We start from the raw sequence: 19,222 nt of genomic DNA on the forward strand, positions 1-19,222 counted from the left end.
GCACTCGTGTCTGTTAAGGTCAGACAAATAAAGCCCAATTCTCATCAGTAATAACGTCATGCGAGCTCAGTTTCTGTGTCTGTACTTTTTTTTAAATGATAGGCACTTATTATATAAGCCGCTTATGTAAATCATGGGCAATGACAGATGACTCAGGGGCGTCTCCCATAAATTGTACTGTTGGACTGTACCGTTCCGCTGGCTCGCACGTCATAGAGGCGACCCCACTCATCCTCATGGCTGTCCACCATCATCACACTGTCATCCTCCTCCTGCCCCCACTCGGCCTGCAGGTCCAGTCGCACCTCCTCTCCCAGGGAGTGCATGCCGATGGCGGGGAAGAGTCCGTCCGGCGCCACTGGCACTACCACCGAACCTACCTGCTCAACAATGTGAAGACACTTTTTTTAAACTGTGAGCTTGTCTACTCCCATTCCTAACCAGCATGACATAAGGTCTGATTATGCATTACTGGTCACTTAATGTCACAGACAGGATCTGGTCTGGGAAGAAAATGTCTAGACTTTGATTATTTACACAGAAAAAACTCAAATTAAAAAAGGAAGAAAAAAATGAAAAATGATGTTTGTGTCATAAAAGGAGCAGGACACACACACACACACACACACACACACACACACACACACACACACACACACTATCCAGCAGGTTTCACTCACCTCTTTCCCATTCTTGGTAAAGAAAACAGTCGTTAGGCCAGCGTCTAAAGTATCAGCGTAAATCCCACAGCCAATACGGTCTCCACGGTTACACTTTGGACCAAACTGCTGCCCGACAGGGTTTCCATTGTACAGCCTGCAAACGTAGGAGAGCATCAACCAGCCATGAATCTCTCTATGGTCAAAAGAGACATATCCCAACCAATAGCTCTACTGAATGAACGTTCTTTCTGTGTAGAGTTCCCATTTCAACTTACTTGCCATCATCTGCATGGTATGCAACAGAATGTGGGAGCCAGCCAGGCTGGTGGTCAAGCTTGTAGAACTGAGGAACAAGGCCAACTGCAATCGTGCCTCTCACACCGGTGTCTACGATGGTCACCTGGCACAGTGGGCAAAAAATAACCCCAATGACTAACATAATACATATTGTTTTAAAGAAGCTGTGTGAAAGAAATGCAGTAGTCAGGCAGACTGACACAATAATATAAGCCCAAGAAACATTGTATTCTTAAAGAGCAGTATACTTCAAAAGAAAGAACACAACAGTAATGGGGTGTCGGTCTGTGATAAAAGGCACAGCAGGTGCCCTGGGCCATGTGCGTCACAATTAAAATACAGGCGAGTCGAGGGTAATGGAGAGCAGGAGAGTCAACAAGCAGCGGAGAAAACTTCACTGACTCACACTTTCAACAGAGAAACTATCTTCAGAGAGCCTGTTATTAAGGGGTTTGTCTTTCGAGAAACGGTTCACATTACACACGCTGCCTTCCCAGTCCTTTGGTTGCGGTGTAATCCCTTAAGGGACCACCCTGGATGGCCAGTTTTCTGGAAAGAACTGGAGGAGAACCGTTATGGTGAAATGAGACCCTATGTTTGCAGAAATGAGCTGGGCCCGGTTCATAAACAAGACTACTGTGTTGACCTATCCTTCAAGGTGGGTTTCCAAGCTTTAAAAACCCAAAGCATTACCCAAGCTTTTAAAACCAAAACAGGACCCAGAAGCCAAAGATATCAACTCTAGAAAGAGCCCGTTTAAGGCTTCACGGGTGCAAGCCCATGCTGCTGCCATGCTATGCTTTTGAGGATCATTTCAGCTCCAGTTGATACCTCTCTTGGAGGAGTACATTCCTGAAGCCTTCTGCACAGCATCCAGCTCCGATGAGCCCATCCTGCTGGCAACACTCACAAATAAGAGCACAAGCCACTTACATGATTTATTTTATTTGACGAAAAATAAGAGGCGGAAAAAAAAAAAAAAAGCGCAGCCCTGTGGAATATGTTTGCAATTAAAAAGCTTTCAGAAATAAAGATGTCAACAGAAGATAAATGAAGAGAGGTGCCAGAGTGGGTTCGGAACGAGATTGAGTAGACAGTGCCTAGTGCATGAGCTCCGGAGGAGGTGAAATGCAAGCCCAGCGAGAGCGTAATGAGGAAACATGAGGACGCCACTGACGCATATTCTGACAGGCACATGACCTTTATTGGAAGGGAGCAAAAAAAGAAGAAAAGACCCCATACTTTGGCGAAACGGAGGAGCCTCCTCAGGACGTGCGTCATTATCATGAGCACCACTTCACATAAAATAAGCAGCAGCTCTTTATTGATCATGCGAAGTCCCTTGGCTGCAAATGTCAAACGCATTTGCTTAAGACCTGAGCTGCGACCATCGAGCTCTTAGGCATTCTGCAAAATGCCAAGTGGCTTCAGATCTGAAAGCTTGAAACTTTTGTTGAACTTTAATTTGCTATAATAGGATTCTTTGTAAACAAAAATGCTAAATTATTATTCTGTAGCACATGGTGGTGATATACATACTAATGCAGTTGAAGAAAATAACATGGCCTTGATACTGTAATCAACATGCCTGTTACATCACCATTCACTTACATTCATTTTGAAAACTAAGACGTTGTCTCACTGGGCAGGACCAAGTTGAGACAGGGAAGGGTTTGGCCCATGTAAGTGAATGGGAGTATGTAATATTTCCTAAGCTCTTACAGTTATTAAATATCACATGGTCCTATTCGGCATGTAATTGTATGATATTTGAGTTACACTACTGTCAGTTACCTAGCTTTAGCTTGCCAAGCAAAAAGATTTAAAGATAAAGATTAAACACTTTTTTAACTAACCAACTTGTTTCAAAATCAGAATTGGATTTATTGTTTTATCTCCATGTTTACAAAAGTGTAGCGTTAAGTGGGTTTCATCAACATATCGCAACAACACTGTTCGCTTAACAAACTATTAAATGTAAAGGATATCTACTTGCGTGTTAGTCTTAGCTAGGCTAAGCTACGCTACCAATACAATTCCCCATGTATTGGTCATTTTAAATTAAATGAATGGTGCATAGCAGGTATGCAGAGACGGTACAAGAGCATGTAAAGTCACCGATCCAGGTCGTCCTGTGTCTATTGTTTTTAAGCTGATGGCCTGGGAGTGTCACAATGGTGCCAAGTTCAACCCGAAGGAACCCTGAAACTTGTGACTTTCAACTGGGAAGTAAAAATAGGATTTCCATAAGGTGGTATTGCACACAAGATATGCATTGGGGCAATCTAAAAAGACGTTAGAACTAGTAATAAGGTCACAGATTCAGTGTCACGTGAATCTTTCACAGGGTGAGTACCTGCTGTGAAAACATGCAGGTTCTTTGAATGCGAATACCCAGAATGCTGAGCAAAGAAGGACTCAGTGTGGTTGCAGTGTGTGCAGAGCCCATCAGGATAATGTACGGGGTGTGAGTTTCCAGCCCCGCAGCCCCTGGAGAGGAAGTTCATCAAACCTCCGCAACCTACCAGCAGTGCACTGCACAAATGCCAGTAGTCCTACCTCAGCCGCGCTCCACACATTCAGCCTCCTCCACTGTAGCCTCATAAATTAAGAGCCACATGCCCTCTACCAAACCCTAATTTATGAGCTGGTCCAAGCAGGCTTTCCTGTATTAAATCACTTCACCAGGACAATCCCCCCCTCCCTTTCTCTCTGCTGCTACAACCTCTGGTAAAGTCAGGGGATGGACAAAATACCTGGATGCAACAGCTACAACACTTATCTAGCATATTTCAACTGATGAGATTGAATTGAAATGAATTAGATCAAAACATTTCAATTTGAAATGTGGTTTGATTGACTTTACCTGAGAAATATAACCACCTTTAGTAGTTCCAAGAGAAAAATATAAATGTGAATTAATGGTGTGATTTTCAGTAGGAACTCTCAAATCTAAAGTCTGGTCAGTCCAGGCCCATCTTATGCTTGAAACCACAATTTTCAATGGACTGGCATTATACTCAGAAGTAGTTATCGTGACAACAGAGTTTTCATAGGATAAACTTAAAATTGATGGTATCTCAATGAACTAAGCAACAAACAAGAGTTTTATAAGCTTGACTTCAGAAGTTTCACCAAATCGTCAGTGCTAAACTGTGTCCAGTAAAAGTTGCTGTAGCCGCAAGGGGGCCTCAATTACAATGCATAAAGATGGTTCTCTTTTAATGTTTACTGGAAAAAAGAAAATGCAAGTTGTACAAGAGGTGTGTGGTTCTGAAACAGAGAAATGATAAACAAACAATTAAACAACCTTACATATGCAAGTATATGCTCCACCCAGCTAAGCATGTAGCAAGCTAGCCTGTCTTTGCACAACAATTGCCTACATTGTGCACAACAAGCAGAAACTGACCAAATAAATATCAAACAAAGGCCCATAGCGCATGAAAGGTAACACCTCCATCAATATGTGCCATCAACACACAAGTACAGGGACAGAAGGCTTTAACGCGCATTTCTGGACACTGCTACATTCTTAACAGTTGAACGAACGACCAAATATCTGATCTACTGTTTTTGTACGCACACGGTCTTGGCAACAGGACACAGAAAACACTATTGAAATGAATACAATCTATTTGCTATCTGTCCGGTGCGGAGCAACAAGGCGCACAACAGGCCTGGTACAGATCTGCAGTCCAGCAGTCCTGACTCTACCATCTGTTCCTGGGATACCTCCGGTGACTCGACCAGCCACAGAGCTCTTGGCAGCTGGGAGTCCACGATCATGACAATGGTTCCAGGTTGCAGCTGTACAGGGTTCATGTGCCACTTGGAGCAGGTCTGGTAGGTAGGGCCAAATGAGGTGTGTCCAAAACTGGCCAGCTAACACCAGAGTGTCTCCTGATGCGGCGACTGACTACATACACAACTGATAGGTGAAAAATCACCCTAGTTAGTTCAGGACTCCGGAGCTGCATGAAAGTATATTTATTAGACAAACAAACAAAGACAATTGCAATTGGGCTCCCCTTCCAGCCGAGGCTGACAGTGAAGCCCTGATAAACTCTTCGCACAAAGTTTATATAGTCAGAAGTTTAGCTTGGATTTCTCACGTCCGAGGCTCCCTGTCTTGCTAGGATGGCAGTTTTGCACAAGGTCGGAAGAAGCACAGTTCCTTTCTTATCTCCTCTGGTCTAAACATGCTCTTGTTCATATGCAGACTTAGTGGCACCTAATATTCTAGTTACACACACAGAGAGAAAAGCCATGCTCCTGCTTTCATAAGCACATAATTCACAGGAATATATTCATACAAGTCACTTGATTATTATATTCTTAAGTCATTAACAGTGTTTGGAAATAATCTCTATCAACAACCTGTGGTAGAGAAGAGTCAAGCCACCCCATCAGGAGCAGTTTGGGGGGTGGTCACTGGGTCAGCATCAGCCACATCTGTTGACACGTAACAGCTTGGGAGTTCATAATCCCCTCCATTTCAATAAGTGCTGTCCTCAGGTCAGTCTGGGTCTGGATGGTGCTGTACAGTGCAGCTTTCACAAATCTCACTTCTCCCTCCCAGATATATCTCTGGTGCGGTGCACTTGGGGGGTTGAACTGAAACTGGATCTGGTGTTTAGCCAGATAATCCTGGAGTGCGTGGTGCAAGGCCTTGAAAGCATCTTGGAACTCTCTCCCACCTCCTCTGAAGTAAGAGCCCTGGCTAGATAGGAGTTTTGTCTCGTCTCTCCATGCAATGAAGCAGTGCAGAGCCATCAAAAAATAAGTCCTTGCCTAAGCTAGACAGAATGTCTAAATGTACGGTGCATGTATTCAGGCACTTAAAACAGTAGGCCAAATCTCTTCTCATGGCGACTGTGAAAGGCCCGAAGCAGTCCATGCCTGTGGAAAATAATGGGGTCTTCAGCAGCCACAGTCTCGAGGGTGGAAGGTCTGTCATCCTAGGCACAGCTGGAGTGGATCTCCACCTTTGGCAGTCCAGGCAGGAGAGCTGGTGGTTGTTGACAACTTCACGACCGTGCAGAATTCAGTATTTGCGGGGGAGCTCTGCAAAGAGGCTGGATGGTGAAGCTCCATCTCTGCATCCTTGATGAAGAGCTGGGTCACTATGCCTGAGGTCCAGGACAATTGGGTGAATGGCATCTGGCATCTGGCTCCAGCTGTTTGCTGCAGCGAGGCCTCCCTTCCACCCAGATAAGCCTCACTGTCTCATAATACTTTGGGGCAGACACTGGCTTACCGGCACTCAACAGGTTGAACTCCTCCACAAAACTCCCGCTGGGCTCCTCTCAGGACTGCTCTCTCTGCTTTACAATAACCTTCAGCCGAAAGAGTGGCTTGGTTAGCTGCCTGACCCATGGCGGGAACGAGCATCAGCCTCTGCCAGTTCTATGATGGAGGAGAACTGGTCTGTGTCTGGCAGATGAGGGGCCTGGGCAGTCATGATGAGACAGCATCCTCCGTCTCCCCTGTTGGTAGCTGGGTGGGCCAGATGTCAGATGACTGCCGCAGAAAGGCAAGGCCCTGACTCCTTTGCATAAAAATATCTTTGCAAAATAATTGCCTACCTTGTACAAAGCACAAACTGACCTAATAAGTACCAAAAATGACTTTCAGGGGTACTTTTGAAAGCCACCTTATTTGGTAAGAGATTATGTTCCTGTTTCAATCGATCTCTTTTCTGTCCAGGAATGCCAGGTTAGTGCCAGAATAAAGCTACGGTATATGTTAAGAAGGCTTCTCCCCCAGCTGCATCCAGCAGTGCACCCTGCGGTGTAGGCCACTCACGGGACCTTGTGGGGGGCGTAAACTGTGGAATTTCACACCCCATGACAGTTTCAAGGTAGCCCCATACGTTTGGGGACAGTTTCAAGTCTCCCCCTAAGGCATGTCCTGACATGCCTCTCAGCCCCTCTCTCCCTATATAAGCCCGACCTTCTCTCTGGCCATTTTGTTGGTCAAGAAGCTGGCGAGAGGAGCAGCAAGGAGTTTGTGGGACAATTTATCAGAGACATTCAATTGCCGTGCGTCATTGAGAACGTGAGTGTTTGTGTATATGTGTGTTATTTACTTGGTCGGTTTCATCGTGTATATACAGCCGCAGAAAAAATTAAGAGACCACTTCAAAATGATCAGTTTCTCTGGTTTTACTATGTAGTAAAGTTAACATTTTAGTTGTATTCTATAAATTACTGACAACATTTCTACCAAATTTCAAATAAAAATATTGTCATTTAGAGCATTTATTTGCAAAAAAATGACAATTGGTCAAAATAGCAAAATAAATGGAATGTTTTCAGATCTTGAATAATGCAAAGAAAACAAGTTCATATTCATTCTTAAACTACACAATACTAATGCTTTAACTTAGGAAGAGATCAGAGATCAATATCTGGAAACACAGCATATTTTTTGTTATTTTGACCAATTTTCATTTTTCTGCAAATAATGCTCTAAATGACAGTATTTTTATTTGAAATTCAGTAGAAATGTTGTCAGTAGTTTATAGAATGAAACAAAAGTGTTCATTTGACTCAAACAAATACCAATAAATAGTAAAAAAAAGAAAAACTGATAATTTTTTTAAAGTGGTCTCTTAATTTTTTCCGCGGCTGTATATTCATTCTTGTTGTGCATAATTGGAAATTTCTGTATGTCTTGTTATTATCATTTCATAGAAACCACGGATCATTGTCTCATATTCAGTTCACGGATAACTCAGTCATTACACGGTCTTCATTCAGTTCATCATCTTCCTTGGATATAAGTCCTTTACACGGATAATTATATTCATCATTCCTTCATCTGTCACGTTCTATTCATCACTGCGTGTGTGTGCAATAAACCTTCATCATCATTCGTCATTGACATCAATTCTTGTTCTAACCGGACAGACCTGTGGCGATTGTCACTCACTATTTCAATTAACCAGCATACAGTCCTTTCTGGGGATTCAACAACATCCCCTATTTTATAGTATAAACCTGTGTCCCATTTCTTACTATTTGCACCTTGCCTTCCACTCAACTGTGGAATTTCATACCCCATGACAGTTTCAAGGTAGCCCCATACGTTTGGGGACAGTTTCAATTCTCCCCCTGAGGCATGCCTCTCAGCCCCTCTCTCCCTATATAAGCCCGACCTTCTCTCTGGCCATTTTGTTGGTCAAGAAGCTGGAGAGAGGAGCAGCAAGGAGTTTGTGGGACAATTTATCAGAGATATTCAATTGCCGTGCGTCATTGAGAACGTGAGTGTTTGTGTATATGTGTGTTATTTACTTGGTCGGTTTCATCGTGTATATACAGCCGCAGAAAAAATTAAGAGACCACTTCAAAATTATCAGTTTCTCTGGTTTTACTATGTATTGGTATGAGTTAAAGTAAAGTTAACATTTTAGTTTTATTCTAAAAATTACTGACAACATTTCTACCAAATTTCAAATAAAAATATTGTCATTTAGAGCATGAATATAATTATCCGTGTAAAGGACTTATATCCAAGGAAGATGATGAACTGAATGAAGACCGTGTAATGACTGAGTTATCCGTGAACTGAATATGAGACAATGATCCGTGGTTTCATATGGGGCTACCTTGAAACTGTCATGGTGTGAAATTCCACAGTTGAGTGGAAGGCAAGGTGCAAATAGTATTTGCACTATTTGCACCTTGCCTTCCACTCATTAAAAAATATGTTGCTGTTGTTTACTACAGAACGGACTACAATGAGGTAAAAACAAGGAGCTCTTTTTTCACCAAAATGGGAAGTTTGTTCCCAAATGTTTAACTTAACTATACAGTCTTGTGAAAACGACAAACATAGCAGATTCATACTGGTTTACAATCGTGTCTGTCATTACATATATTCAAATACATTCACAGGAGAGTCAAATAGTGCTTAAGGGACTGGAAAAACATTCCAGCGAAGATGCTTTTTGCACTTTTGACATCGAGAAAGAAATATTTTGCAGTGAAAATTCAAAAGCGTACCTCAAAATAACAGTTTCCTTTTGATAATGGTCTAGGAGCCACATAGCAGCCAACTTCATCCGAGTTCCCATGGTAACTACAAGAAAGAGGACAACAATTCCCTTTAGTAATGTGTCCAGTGCAGTAGTACACATCACAGCATACAAAAAGAGTTCATGACCACTTAGTACCAAGCATTATCTAGAGTCAAATACATATGCATATTAGATAATGAATTTGATTGATGCAAATGTGAGTGAAAGTGCAAGTTCAAATTGGACACTGATGTTTAAAATGGGCTGAGATTCTGAAGGAACACCATCATGTCATTCCAAGCAGAGGCTCTCACTGTTCTAAGCCTGGCTACAACATGTGATTCTTAAATCAGTCGCACTTGTTTCCACCTCTCCCCCACCCCTACCCCTCCACACTTTGGAGCATCTTGCATCAGCATTTTCCTTTTTCCAATACAACTTTGCAAGGCATGCCTTTCATCTTTAGTTGACCAAAAAAAGTGTGTAGTCACTGACTGTCTCCGATTATAATTGTTTCAATCAGTGGGGTTGAGAGAGTCAGCGTTGTTTTGAGTTTTTGGTGGAAGCTGATGTTTCAATTGCACGCACACTTTGTGGTCTTTTGCAGGCAAGTCAATACCCAACCACGAGACTACTCTGAGGGGATTCCAAAGGAATGCAATTTGAGTGGAAGGGAATTAAGCCACTAAAACACAGAGAAATTAGCTTTAAATACTAAAACTCGGGTGAGGGTATGAGACTAAGGAACCAGGCAAAAGACAAACCACCTACGTCACAATTATTTAAGCACACAGTATCCTCACTCACTGAGGACCATGTCCAATTCCCATTGCTTCATCGCCAAGAAGACACTTGTGGGCAACCTGCCAACTATTACAACTGAACCTAAGGCAGAATGAGAAATATTGACAAAAAAAAACGTTTTTTGTTGTTCTAACTAAATAATCTAGGACTCGGAACACATATTCCACATATCAGATGACTATGCATTAATAGTCACTAAAGACGTCCTCACCTGAGTGTGTCTCCATCTTTAAGAATGCGTTTATATCGCTCCTGAACACGCACAGCTCGGACCTCACGAATCTCTCGGATTCTTCGTCTCCAGTTAAGGAACCTGTAGTGTAGGTTGATGTCATCCATCTCAAATGGCTTTTATAGAGAGGAGGCTTAGGTCAGACACATACTAATAGTCACTGCAGCACAGTGCAATTAAAGCCATCATAATAATTCTAGCTATAGGCTTGGTACCAACCTGTATGAAAATAAAAATAACTGGTTAAATTAATAGCACTGCAAAGAGTGAATGTATGTTTTATAAGAAATAACAAAACATATTTTGTTCAGCAACTGTACGGTTGGGCTAATTTTTTTTCATCTCTCAAATAGTAAGACAGTGGTTTATTCACTCAAACAAGACAATTTATTGACTCACTGTGTCTCAAAGAAAAGAACCCCATTATATGCCTAGATCCCCTCAGGTGGCCTGAACCCCACAAAAGAGGTGTTTGTGTGTATCATGTCCTAACATCGAAATTACATGTTTCATAATTCAACTAAATCGTTCCCATATACCTTGATTGAAAAAAAAATAACATCAACAGTCTTTCTTGCCTTGGTCCACTTACCATGGTGGACCAAAGGCTGTCAGTAACTATGAGAAATCTAACTTCTCTCTTGAGGAGATGTGTTATAAAAGAACGCTAAATGATGAAACCAGGACATGTTCTTCCTGAAACTCTTGATTTTCGTCAGCTAGCCCATCACTCGGCTGGCTAGCTATCTTGCCAATTTAGCTTAAGCTAACTTTGCCTAGCAAACTATTTAACCCCTAATATCACTAGTACAACGTACGGCATGTTATAAAAGCTGACACTTGGGGTCCAGTAAGATTGTGACAGCTTAATCACATGCAACTTTTATGTCATACTTTTAGGACTCCTTTATACTACTTCCTAGCAAACAAACTAAACAGCTAGCTAGCGTCTTACTTACATGCCAACCAAACAGTTTGATAAAAACAACACTAACGCTTATATGTTGACCTTTAAACTAAGGCGTGCTGTATGTAGGATATATGTTATATGCTTACCTTGTTTCACTTATTAAAACATTAAAAAATTAGCTATTGTAGGCACTTGAACTGATTTCTCACTGTCGACTCCATTTGCAGGAAAACTTCAATATAGTATACAGACGGCGCTTCCTGGTGACGTACGGTGACCATGAGCTCACGAGAACAAAAAGTGGAAGAGGAATTTGATAACCTGGGAGTCATGCTGCATTCTAATTCTCCTCTTGTCGAAGCTTAATATTTAATATTTTAAGTCAGAAACTCCGGTGTAGAAATGTTAGTGTTCTAGCTATTGACGTTCTGCTGCTAATAATAATAATTCAAGATACTATTACTAACTGATACCTTAAAAATGGGAGAATGACAGCGGTTACGAGTTACCTGACGTCGTTTAGCATTCACAAACTGTTTTCGATGGGAAACGGTTTTCACCCGATTATCTGTGCGTAGCCTATATGCTTTCATTACATCTATATGTTCTACAACTAGGTCTGAAGTAAGAAAACCCTATGCAGCAGGAATGTTAGGCAAAATGAAGGCTATGTCTGATATAAAGGCAGTCGCTTCTGCCTGTGATGTTGCTCAGACCTATGCTATAGGCTACATACTATGGCATGGTGTAAGACGATTGCTCTTTCCCAAAACAATGTTATAAAACTGTTATCTGGGTCCATGGAAAAAAAATGTGAAGGCTACCGGTTTTTATTTATTTATTTTTAATGTGTGTATCCAAGCATTCAAGGCCTTCAAGGTCAAGATAATTAGCTTATGAACATATGATTAACCTGCTAAATGTATAGCTGTAATAACTTAAACCAGACTTCAATGCCTATGTGGGGTAAAGAGGAATCATCACAAAATGAGTTATTAAACCATCACACTTCTGTCCCTATAACTATAATCTTAAAATGCTTTCAGTTTTAAAGGTGTTGGCAAATTAATGTCTACCATGACCTTCCCACATCATCCAAAAACAGAAAGAAGTTTTAGTGTGTCCTCCTGTGTCAACATGAAAAGAGGTCGGTCAACATTAAAAATGTGCGTTGCTTTCCGTCAGATGTTCTTCTTTACATGAACAACTAGTCAACTATCAGTGAAAAAGAACACCACAGAGGCAACTTTATAGAAATATGCAGAATACACAAATAATAGGAGGAGTGGAATGGGGAAGGTGATGAGAGGCAGGGAAAATGAGTAATCCAGCAAGTGTGGAAAAAAGGGAGCCCCCATTGGCCTGGCGTGCTGTATGGAACATTTTCCTGACAGAACATGTGGAAACAGAAAGGGGCTGTGGCATTGATGTGAACACAAGGCGGCAGGTGAATTTTGCTCTCATTCCCAAGATTAATCGCCTCTAATAAGAACACTGGCCAGCTGACATCCGGGCCAAGCATGGAGGAGCTGTGCCCTGTGTGATATCAACAGCTTTAGGAAGTACTAGTGTTCTACCTTTCCGTTTCCACACAGGACTGGCTTTGTACCAAACGCTATGTGCCCCTCTATGTCTTCACCTACTGCCAGGAATGAATGTGACCATACATGTCAATATGATTAGATAAACATCTAAATCCTGTTTGCTTCTTCTCCCACCAGCCCCCATCTCTGATGTCATATTGTTCATGCTGCCTCATTACAACAGATAACAAACATGTTTTTATCTTCAAGAAACCCTTGTTGGGTTACATTACCTGATATACCCCAAATCCCTCCCCACAGCTGTCAGCTTCCTTTGTATTTTCCATGTTGTGCCCTCAGTAATCTCTTAAACATCCTAAAATGCCTAAACAGTCTTTAATATGAACTTCCGAATGTGAATACACTGTATGTCCTGTGTTTGGAGTTCAGGGCACGGGCATAAACTCAAGGAAGTCACCCCTGAGGAAAGTTTTCAATGGTTGAGTGGATAGATGGATTGCGTTATTAGCTGCTGGCATGGATCCTCTCATGTACATTCCAGGGGGAAAAAATGAGAGTTCTTAATTATCCAGTTCATTTGGATTCCAATATAAACAATTGAGCAGAAATGAGAACAAACTGGCCGTTCTAGGTCCACCCCACCTAGAGTTCACAGCCTCTTCTCTTGGATGTAATTACATGCTGTACAGACCGAAACATACCTGCTTATAAAGTCAGCTGCCTGCGCTAGCCACTGGCCAACAGTTAAGTCCTACTCATTGGACAAAATGTTGTTTTATACAAGGAGAGGTTCACCTATGATACAGTCACCCATTAGCCAAGGACAAAGTTCACCGAAAGTTCTATGCAGCTTTGAGTGTTTATTCACGTCATCTTTTATGTTATGTTTCGATTAAGTGCAATTTGCCAATTGACTGGCAACATATGTCGGTTTCATTTCTCTTGTTCTGAGTCATGGTGTAAAGTTTATATTATTTTGAATGAGCAAATGCAAACCATCTTTAATTTCTTTACTAAGGTTACAGTTACTTGCTATTATACTTAAAGGTAAGCAACCTAGCTCTTGAGTTAATGTATGATAAATGCACTTGAATCCCTCATCCTTAATCATTGTTTCCATGGCAAACGTTAGGAGAATGCTGTGGCACATTCATACATGGTGAAATAAGAAACTATATATTAGCAGTATTTCATCTTGCTGAAATATAGTAATAGTGCATTTAAAGGAAAGATCTTCCTCCAGATGCACTAATGTGACAGGAGGAGATAACAGAGAGCTTCTTTCTGAAATAATCTCTTTCTCTCTTGCTCTGTCTCTATGTCTCCCCCTCTTCTCTCTCACTCTCTCTCTCTTTCTCTCTCTCTCTCTCTCTCTCTCTCTCTCTCTCTCTCTCTGAGTCCCAGCCCCTGAAGGTGTCATAACTGTGCTCTCTCCCTCTCCCTCTCTATCACCGCCTTTCAGATCTTTAAAAGCTGCTGCTTGCTGTGTCTCTCTCGTTCTCTGTTTGTATCCTCTGGCACCGCAGGGGACTCCTAGCTGCCTTCGCAACTGAACAGGCTGAGCACCAGGCAAAAGCTGAAGAGAGAGGGAAAGGAAACACACAGATAAAAAAGGAAGACAAGAGAAAGCAGTGGAAGGAGAAAACGAGGAAGACAGGAAAAGGGAACATAACACACCAGAAATAGCATCAGTCTTCACATTTTGCGACTTTCAGGGAGGATAGTATGGAAAACCCAAGACCAGGGCTCAAGCTGTCTCTGCTCTCGAACCTGACCGCCATCGTCCTGCTGCTGATTGCCCAGTGCGGAACCTGGACTCTGGCCAGTCGCCTAGGCCCCCACAGAGGCTGTCTCTCCTGCAAGGATCCCCTGGGGTCTGGCAGCAGGGCCTCCAGGGACCACGCCGCCACAGCCAGCAGCACATCTGTCCTGGCCCTTGGGGAGCCCTGCGGCGTGTACACCTTGATCTGTGCCAAGGGGCTACGCTGTGTGCCCCCACCGCGCGAGCACAGTCCCCTCCAGGCTTTACTGCAGGGAAGGGGTTCCTGCGTCAAGCACAGCAGACCCAGTCCAACCGAGAGGCCCCACCCCACAGGTAAGAGCTTGGCAGCTCTCTCTCTCTGTCTCTCTTTCTCTCTGTGTCTCTTTCCCCTCAAGGCAATGCATTTCCTCTTTTCTGTGTGTGCTTCAGGTAGGATGACATTTTGACTAGTAGCCTTTATCCCTATTCAGAGGGAGGGATTGTGAGGTGCATGAATGCAGCACATTTGTAACACTCTACAAGGAAGTATGCTGCAACAGCATGTGAAAGCTAATCTGCTTTAAGCATTGCTGAGGGTGGTGCAAAGATGCAAGGTGCAAAGGACTTCATATCTGAGTGTCTGTGACCATGATTAGTAGTGTTGTGAACTGGGGAATGTAAATCAACACTCTAGGTGGAATTAATTAAATGTCTATGTAAGTGCATGCCTGTGCATGTGGTAAGCTATTACTGTCAATATGCAAATGTAGCAAGCAAAAATGACTGTATGTATGCCTCTCTGTGTGTGTGTGTGTGTGTGTGTGTGTGTATGTGTGTGTGTGTGTGTCTGCGCGGTCGTGTGTGTGTGTGTGTGTGTGTGTGTGTGTGTGTGTGTGTGTGTGTGTGTGTGTGTGTGTGTGTGTGTGTGTGTGTGTGTGTGTGTGTGTGTGTGTGTGTGTGTGTGAGAGAGAGAGAGACAGACAGACAGCACAGAGACATAGAAAGAAATGATATAGAGGTGAATTGAAATCGGGGGAATATGTGACTATCAGCTGTGTCTTTGAGTGTAAATGTGTTTGAATGCTCAAGAGAGTAGATTAGGCTGTTCCACCATGGTTCTGAATATCTTCCTTTGCATAGCAATAGTCTCCCTCTACTGTTCAAATAATGCCACTTCACTCTCCGTCACTGGAGTTTGCCTACGTGATGTGAGGCTCCATTGCAGGAAAAAAATGCAGATGTCTTGCAGACTAACTAGAAAATGACTTAAATGCTCCACATAAAAATGGAGCCAGTGATACAAATTCTGTCAGCTAAAGTGTAATACAGTACAGTACATACAGTATAATGTGTCTTTTTATTCTTCAGGTCCCCATCCATCACACGGTGGGGAAATAGACAAAGTGAGTATGTTGTGCTTTCTTAAAATGAACCTACATACTCCAGATGTGCTCTATGATCACTTTGTGATGTATATGTTATGGCTTAGATAAACTGATCGTATACAAAATGCATTACATGCACTCATTCGATTCTCAAGAGTTAAGTGAAATTCGTCACAACTGACCTGAAAAAGAGAGCCTTGTATAACAATACCATTATATAATGACGTGATATTGTGTGTGACATCTAATAGTTTGCCTCTGGCACATACTACGTCACTGACCTCATTGCAAAGCATACATTGGATAATACCCAAACATATTGTGATTGCCGCTCAATGTGGCCATTGCCTGGGTTTGGAAGTCAAAGAAGCTTGGCTGTACGAGGAGGGGCTATCTCTTCCTTCTCTCTACATTTTTCTACCCAATTAAACATTTTACTTTCTCTATTGTTTCTCTCCCCAGGCTCCCTGTCGCAGGCTGCTTAATTCAGTGCTGCGGGGTCTTGAGCTGACTATTTTCCAGTCTGACCGTGACATCTACATCCCCAACTGTGATACTCGTGGTTTCTACAGGAAAAAACAGGTGACTTCAGGACTTACTGTACTTTCTGTCTTACATGTAGGTTGTGTTGCATACTGTGTGTGTGTGTGTGTGTGTGTGTGTGTGTGTGTGTGTGTGTGTGTGTGTGTGTGTGTGTGTGTGTGTGTGTGTGTGTGTGTGTATGTTTTTGTGAGAGAAAGAGAGAGACATAGAGAGACATAGAGAGACATAGAGAGACAGAGAGAGACAGAGAGAGACAGAGAGAGAGAGAGAGAGAGAGAGAGAGAGAGAGAGGGGGAAAGGGGGAAAGGGTGTCTGTGAATGTGTAGGCAAAGATATCAGGCTGAGCAAGAACAGAATGCACTGCAAAATGAATTTCCCTCTTCTCATTTTATTTTGACCCATAAGAAAATAAAGAAATGTTCCATGTGATGTGTATGTTTACTGGACATGGTGAAGGCTTACAGGCTTTCCCCCCACATGTGTTGTGTCCACAGTGTCGGTCCTCTATGGGCATGCAGCGTGGTCACTGCTGGTGCGTAGACGAGCTGGGAACCGCCCTCTCCATGCGCCCTGGTGAGGATGGCACCTTGCCCTGTGATGGGGAGTGATACCCTGAGCCTGGAGGACATGTAGGAAGAGACAGAGGAGGGGAAGAGAGGAGGATGTGGAGAGGGGGTGGCTTTGGCTTCTGCTAGACACTGCCTGGCTATAGGAGAAACTAGAGAGAAATCCCTTGAAATGGAAAAAGGTTCACTCAAACACCCACCCATTTGAAGAGGAGAAAGCCCACGCAGCTTACCCCCTGATCATGGCCCCAAAGTGGATGGTCCTTTTTCTCTCTGGGAAAGCTAATACTGCCTTTGTGTTTGGTTATTTCTCATAGATTAAAACTGTTAAGCAAGTGGTTTATATGATGATAATGGAGTTGATACAACAATAAAACAAACCTGTCTCCCCACCATCCTCTCTCCCACTCTCAAGAGATACACTGATTAGAGTATATACACTTAAAATGAACAAACTTCATTTAATTTATTCTGAAGTACAATGACATTTCCATTCAGATTTGCATTTATTTGACTTCTACATGTTATCATATAAGCAAGATGTAAAGATGCTCGTATATGTATACATCATTTGGGTTTGCATTCTGACTGCTACAACAGTGGATTGTTTGTACATAAGTATGGTTTTGTGGTTGACTGTGTATTTGAACTGGCAAGTACAAGATTGCTAACGGCAGTTACCCTCTCTGAGATGTTAGGCATATTTTTATACACTTCAATATAATATTTTATATATATATAATTATATATTACAAAAATTTGGTTTATTTAATACACAGTGCCATGTATTTTTATATTGTCAGCGGTTTTATTTCCTTGTCAGGACAAAAGCTATTTTATTTCATGTACTGAAACGTGTTATGCCCCAAAGGCACACTCATGGAGCAGAAATACACAACCACAATACACACAGATATTCAACTGCTGTACATGTTTCTTTCTGTTATGTTTCAAACTTCATTTTAATGTTATATAATATGTGTGGACCATATAATATCAGAATGTATTACAATGTTTGCGTTTGAAAAGTACTGTTTTAATGAAGTTTCTTTAGTGTTACTATCAATCATTCCAGAATAAATAAAGTTAAAAAGTGCAAGTGCTCAAAAAGTGTGAACATTTTACACACTGATCAACGTGGTTTCTGTATTGATGACAAGGACATGTAAAATCTTGTCAAGGATTTACAAAATTAGCCACCAGTGAAAGATAGACAAAAGGGAAAAAATAAATGCATAAATTGCTCAATTTCAAAAACCTGTCTGTGTTTTCTTTTGTCAGCGCTACAAAAAACTTGAATTTTTACAGTATACCTAACACTGTGCAGATTATCTAAAGTCTAAAATCCATTAGTTTAAATCAGAGACATTTTGATTGTGATTACTTCACCACAACTGTGAACTTCAAACACACCATAAACCCAGGAACACACATGTGTGTTGTATGTTTTCAATTCTAAACCTGATTGTTCAAATGCTTGATTGTGATTGGCTAAAAGCCGTTGTAAAATCCAGCATTACCTTACAATTTGACCTGATTACATTCCATATTACTGCGCAGCGAATGGCAAGGCATTCATATAGCGCATTTCATACCCAGTGTTCCATCTGGCTGTTGCGTTGCTTCAAGGGTTGCGTGGCAACGATTTATTTAGGAACTATAATTTTTAGTAGCGGAAGAATGACGGTTTATCATTAAACTATTGTTTCTTAAATTGAATTGTCTTTATTTATGAAACCATATCAAATATGTGTAGTAACAGGTTTAGAAAAGCAATAACTCCGCTTCGCGTCGTGCCTAACAACTCCCTTACCTGTTCTAAAATCAGCGCAAAGCACGGCCTCTTGGGGCTTATTGCTCAATTTGGTACCTACAGTATATTAATCAGTTGGAGCTTGCACAGTAGAAACAGTTTTTACTGCACATGGAATTCATAAATACATAATTCGTAAATCCAAATATGTTTATGTTAAAACAAGTTAAAGTTTAAGTGAAAACAAGAACTTTAATATTACAACTTTATACAGCCGTGACACACAATTTATTTAGCACATCTGATATTATCTGCATGCTAAATCATTTCCAACAGCTAAAATATTAAGTTTACCATTCACCAATACCATAACCTAAGTAAAAGGGACATGCCAGGATTTTCTATCATAAAAGTTTTTTTTTTATTACACATAGTGCCAGAAATCAACGTGTTTTATGAGTAGGCCATCTCTACCGTTCTGCTGCAGCATCACCTCTAGTGATGATTAAGTGCCTACATCCAAGGTGTTCAGCTGTTTTGGCCATCTTGCAGGCCATTTTACTTTGTCTTGTGATTTGCTCTCCATGAACCATGTGTTTCTGTTTACATTTTAGTTACCAGTTTGCTATCTCCCAACCAGACCCGGCTCCTGTGTGTGCTAGCTTTCCACCAAATCCAGTCCCTGTGTCAGCTAGCCACTGTTTTGCTAGCTCCCTGCCTGATTTTGTTCCAGCGCAATCAGCCTCCAGCCACCCCTCAGCT

The 19,222-nt window shown here is 41.8% G+C and overlaps 2 protein-coding genes across 3 annotated transcripts in view; one reads left to right on the top strand and one right to left on the bottom strand.

Moving 5' to 3' along the window:
- Nucleotides 1–11,154, bottom strand: part of spryd3 (SPRY domain containing 3) — a 40,776-nt gene extending 29,622 nt beyond the window's left edge. The window contains exons 1-7 of one of the 2 annotated variants that reach the window (XM_080854005.1): nucleotides 11,075–11,154; nucleotides 9,998–10,134; nucleotides 9,790–9,867; nucleotides 8,969–9,044; nucleotides 938–1,062; nucleotides 681–816; nucleotides 192–380 (exon numbers count right to left, since the gene is read on the bottom strand). In XM_080854005.1, coding sequence (XP_080710131.1) covers nucleotides 192–380; nucleotides 681–816; nucleotides 938–1,062; nucleotides 8,969–9,044; nucleotides 9,790–9,867; nucleotides 9,998–10,125 — 732 coding nt within the window. In that variant the 5' untranslated portion in view covers nucleotides 10,126–10,134; nucleotides 11,075–11,154. The remainder of the gene's footprint in view (nucleotides 1–191; nucleotides 381–680; nucleotides 817–937; nucleotides 1,063–8,968; nucleotides 9,045–9,789; nucleotides 9,868–9,997; nucleotides 10,135–11,074) is intronic. The other variant, XM_080854006.1, reaches the window with a different exon arrangement.
- Nucleotides 11,155–14,104: 2,950 nt separating this feature from the next.
- Nucleotides 14,105–17,628, top strand: igfbp6b (insulin-like growth factor binding protein 6b). Its single transcript, XM_080854010.1, has 4 exons — nucleotides 14,105–14,567; nucleotides 15,582–15,616; nucleotides 16,061–16,180; nucleotides 16,636–17,628. Exons 1-4 carry the CDS (start codon nucleotides 14,198–14,200, stop codon nucleotides 16,747–16,749), a joined length of 639 nt encoding a protein of 212 aa, XP_080710136.1. The 5' UTR covers nucleotides 14,105–14,197; the 3' UTR covers nucleotides 16,750–17,628.
- The last annotated feature ends 1,594 nt before the right edge of the window (nucleotides 17,629–19,222 follow it).

The sequence above is a fragment of the Sprattus sprattus genome (assembly GCF_963457725.1).
Source record: "Sprattus sprattus genome assembly, chromosome: 16".
NCBI classification, from domain to species: Eukaryota; Metazoa; Chordata; class Actinopteri; order Clupeiformes; family Clupeidae; genus Sprattus; species Sprattus sprattus.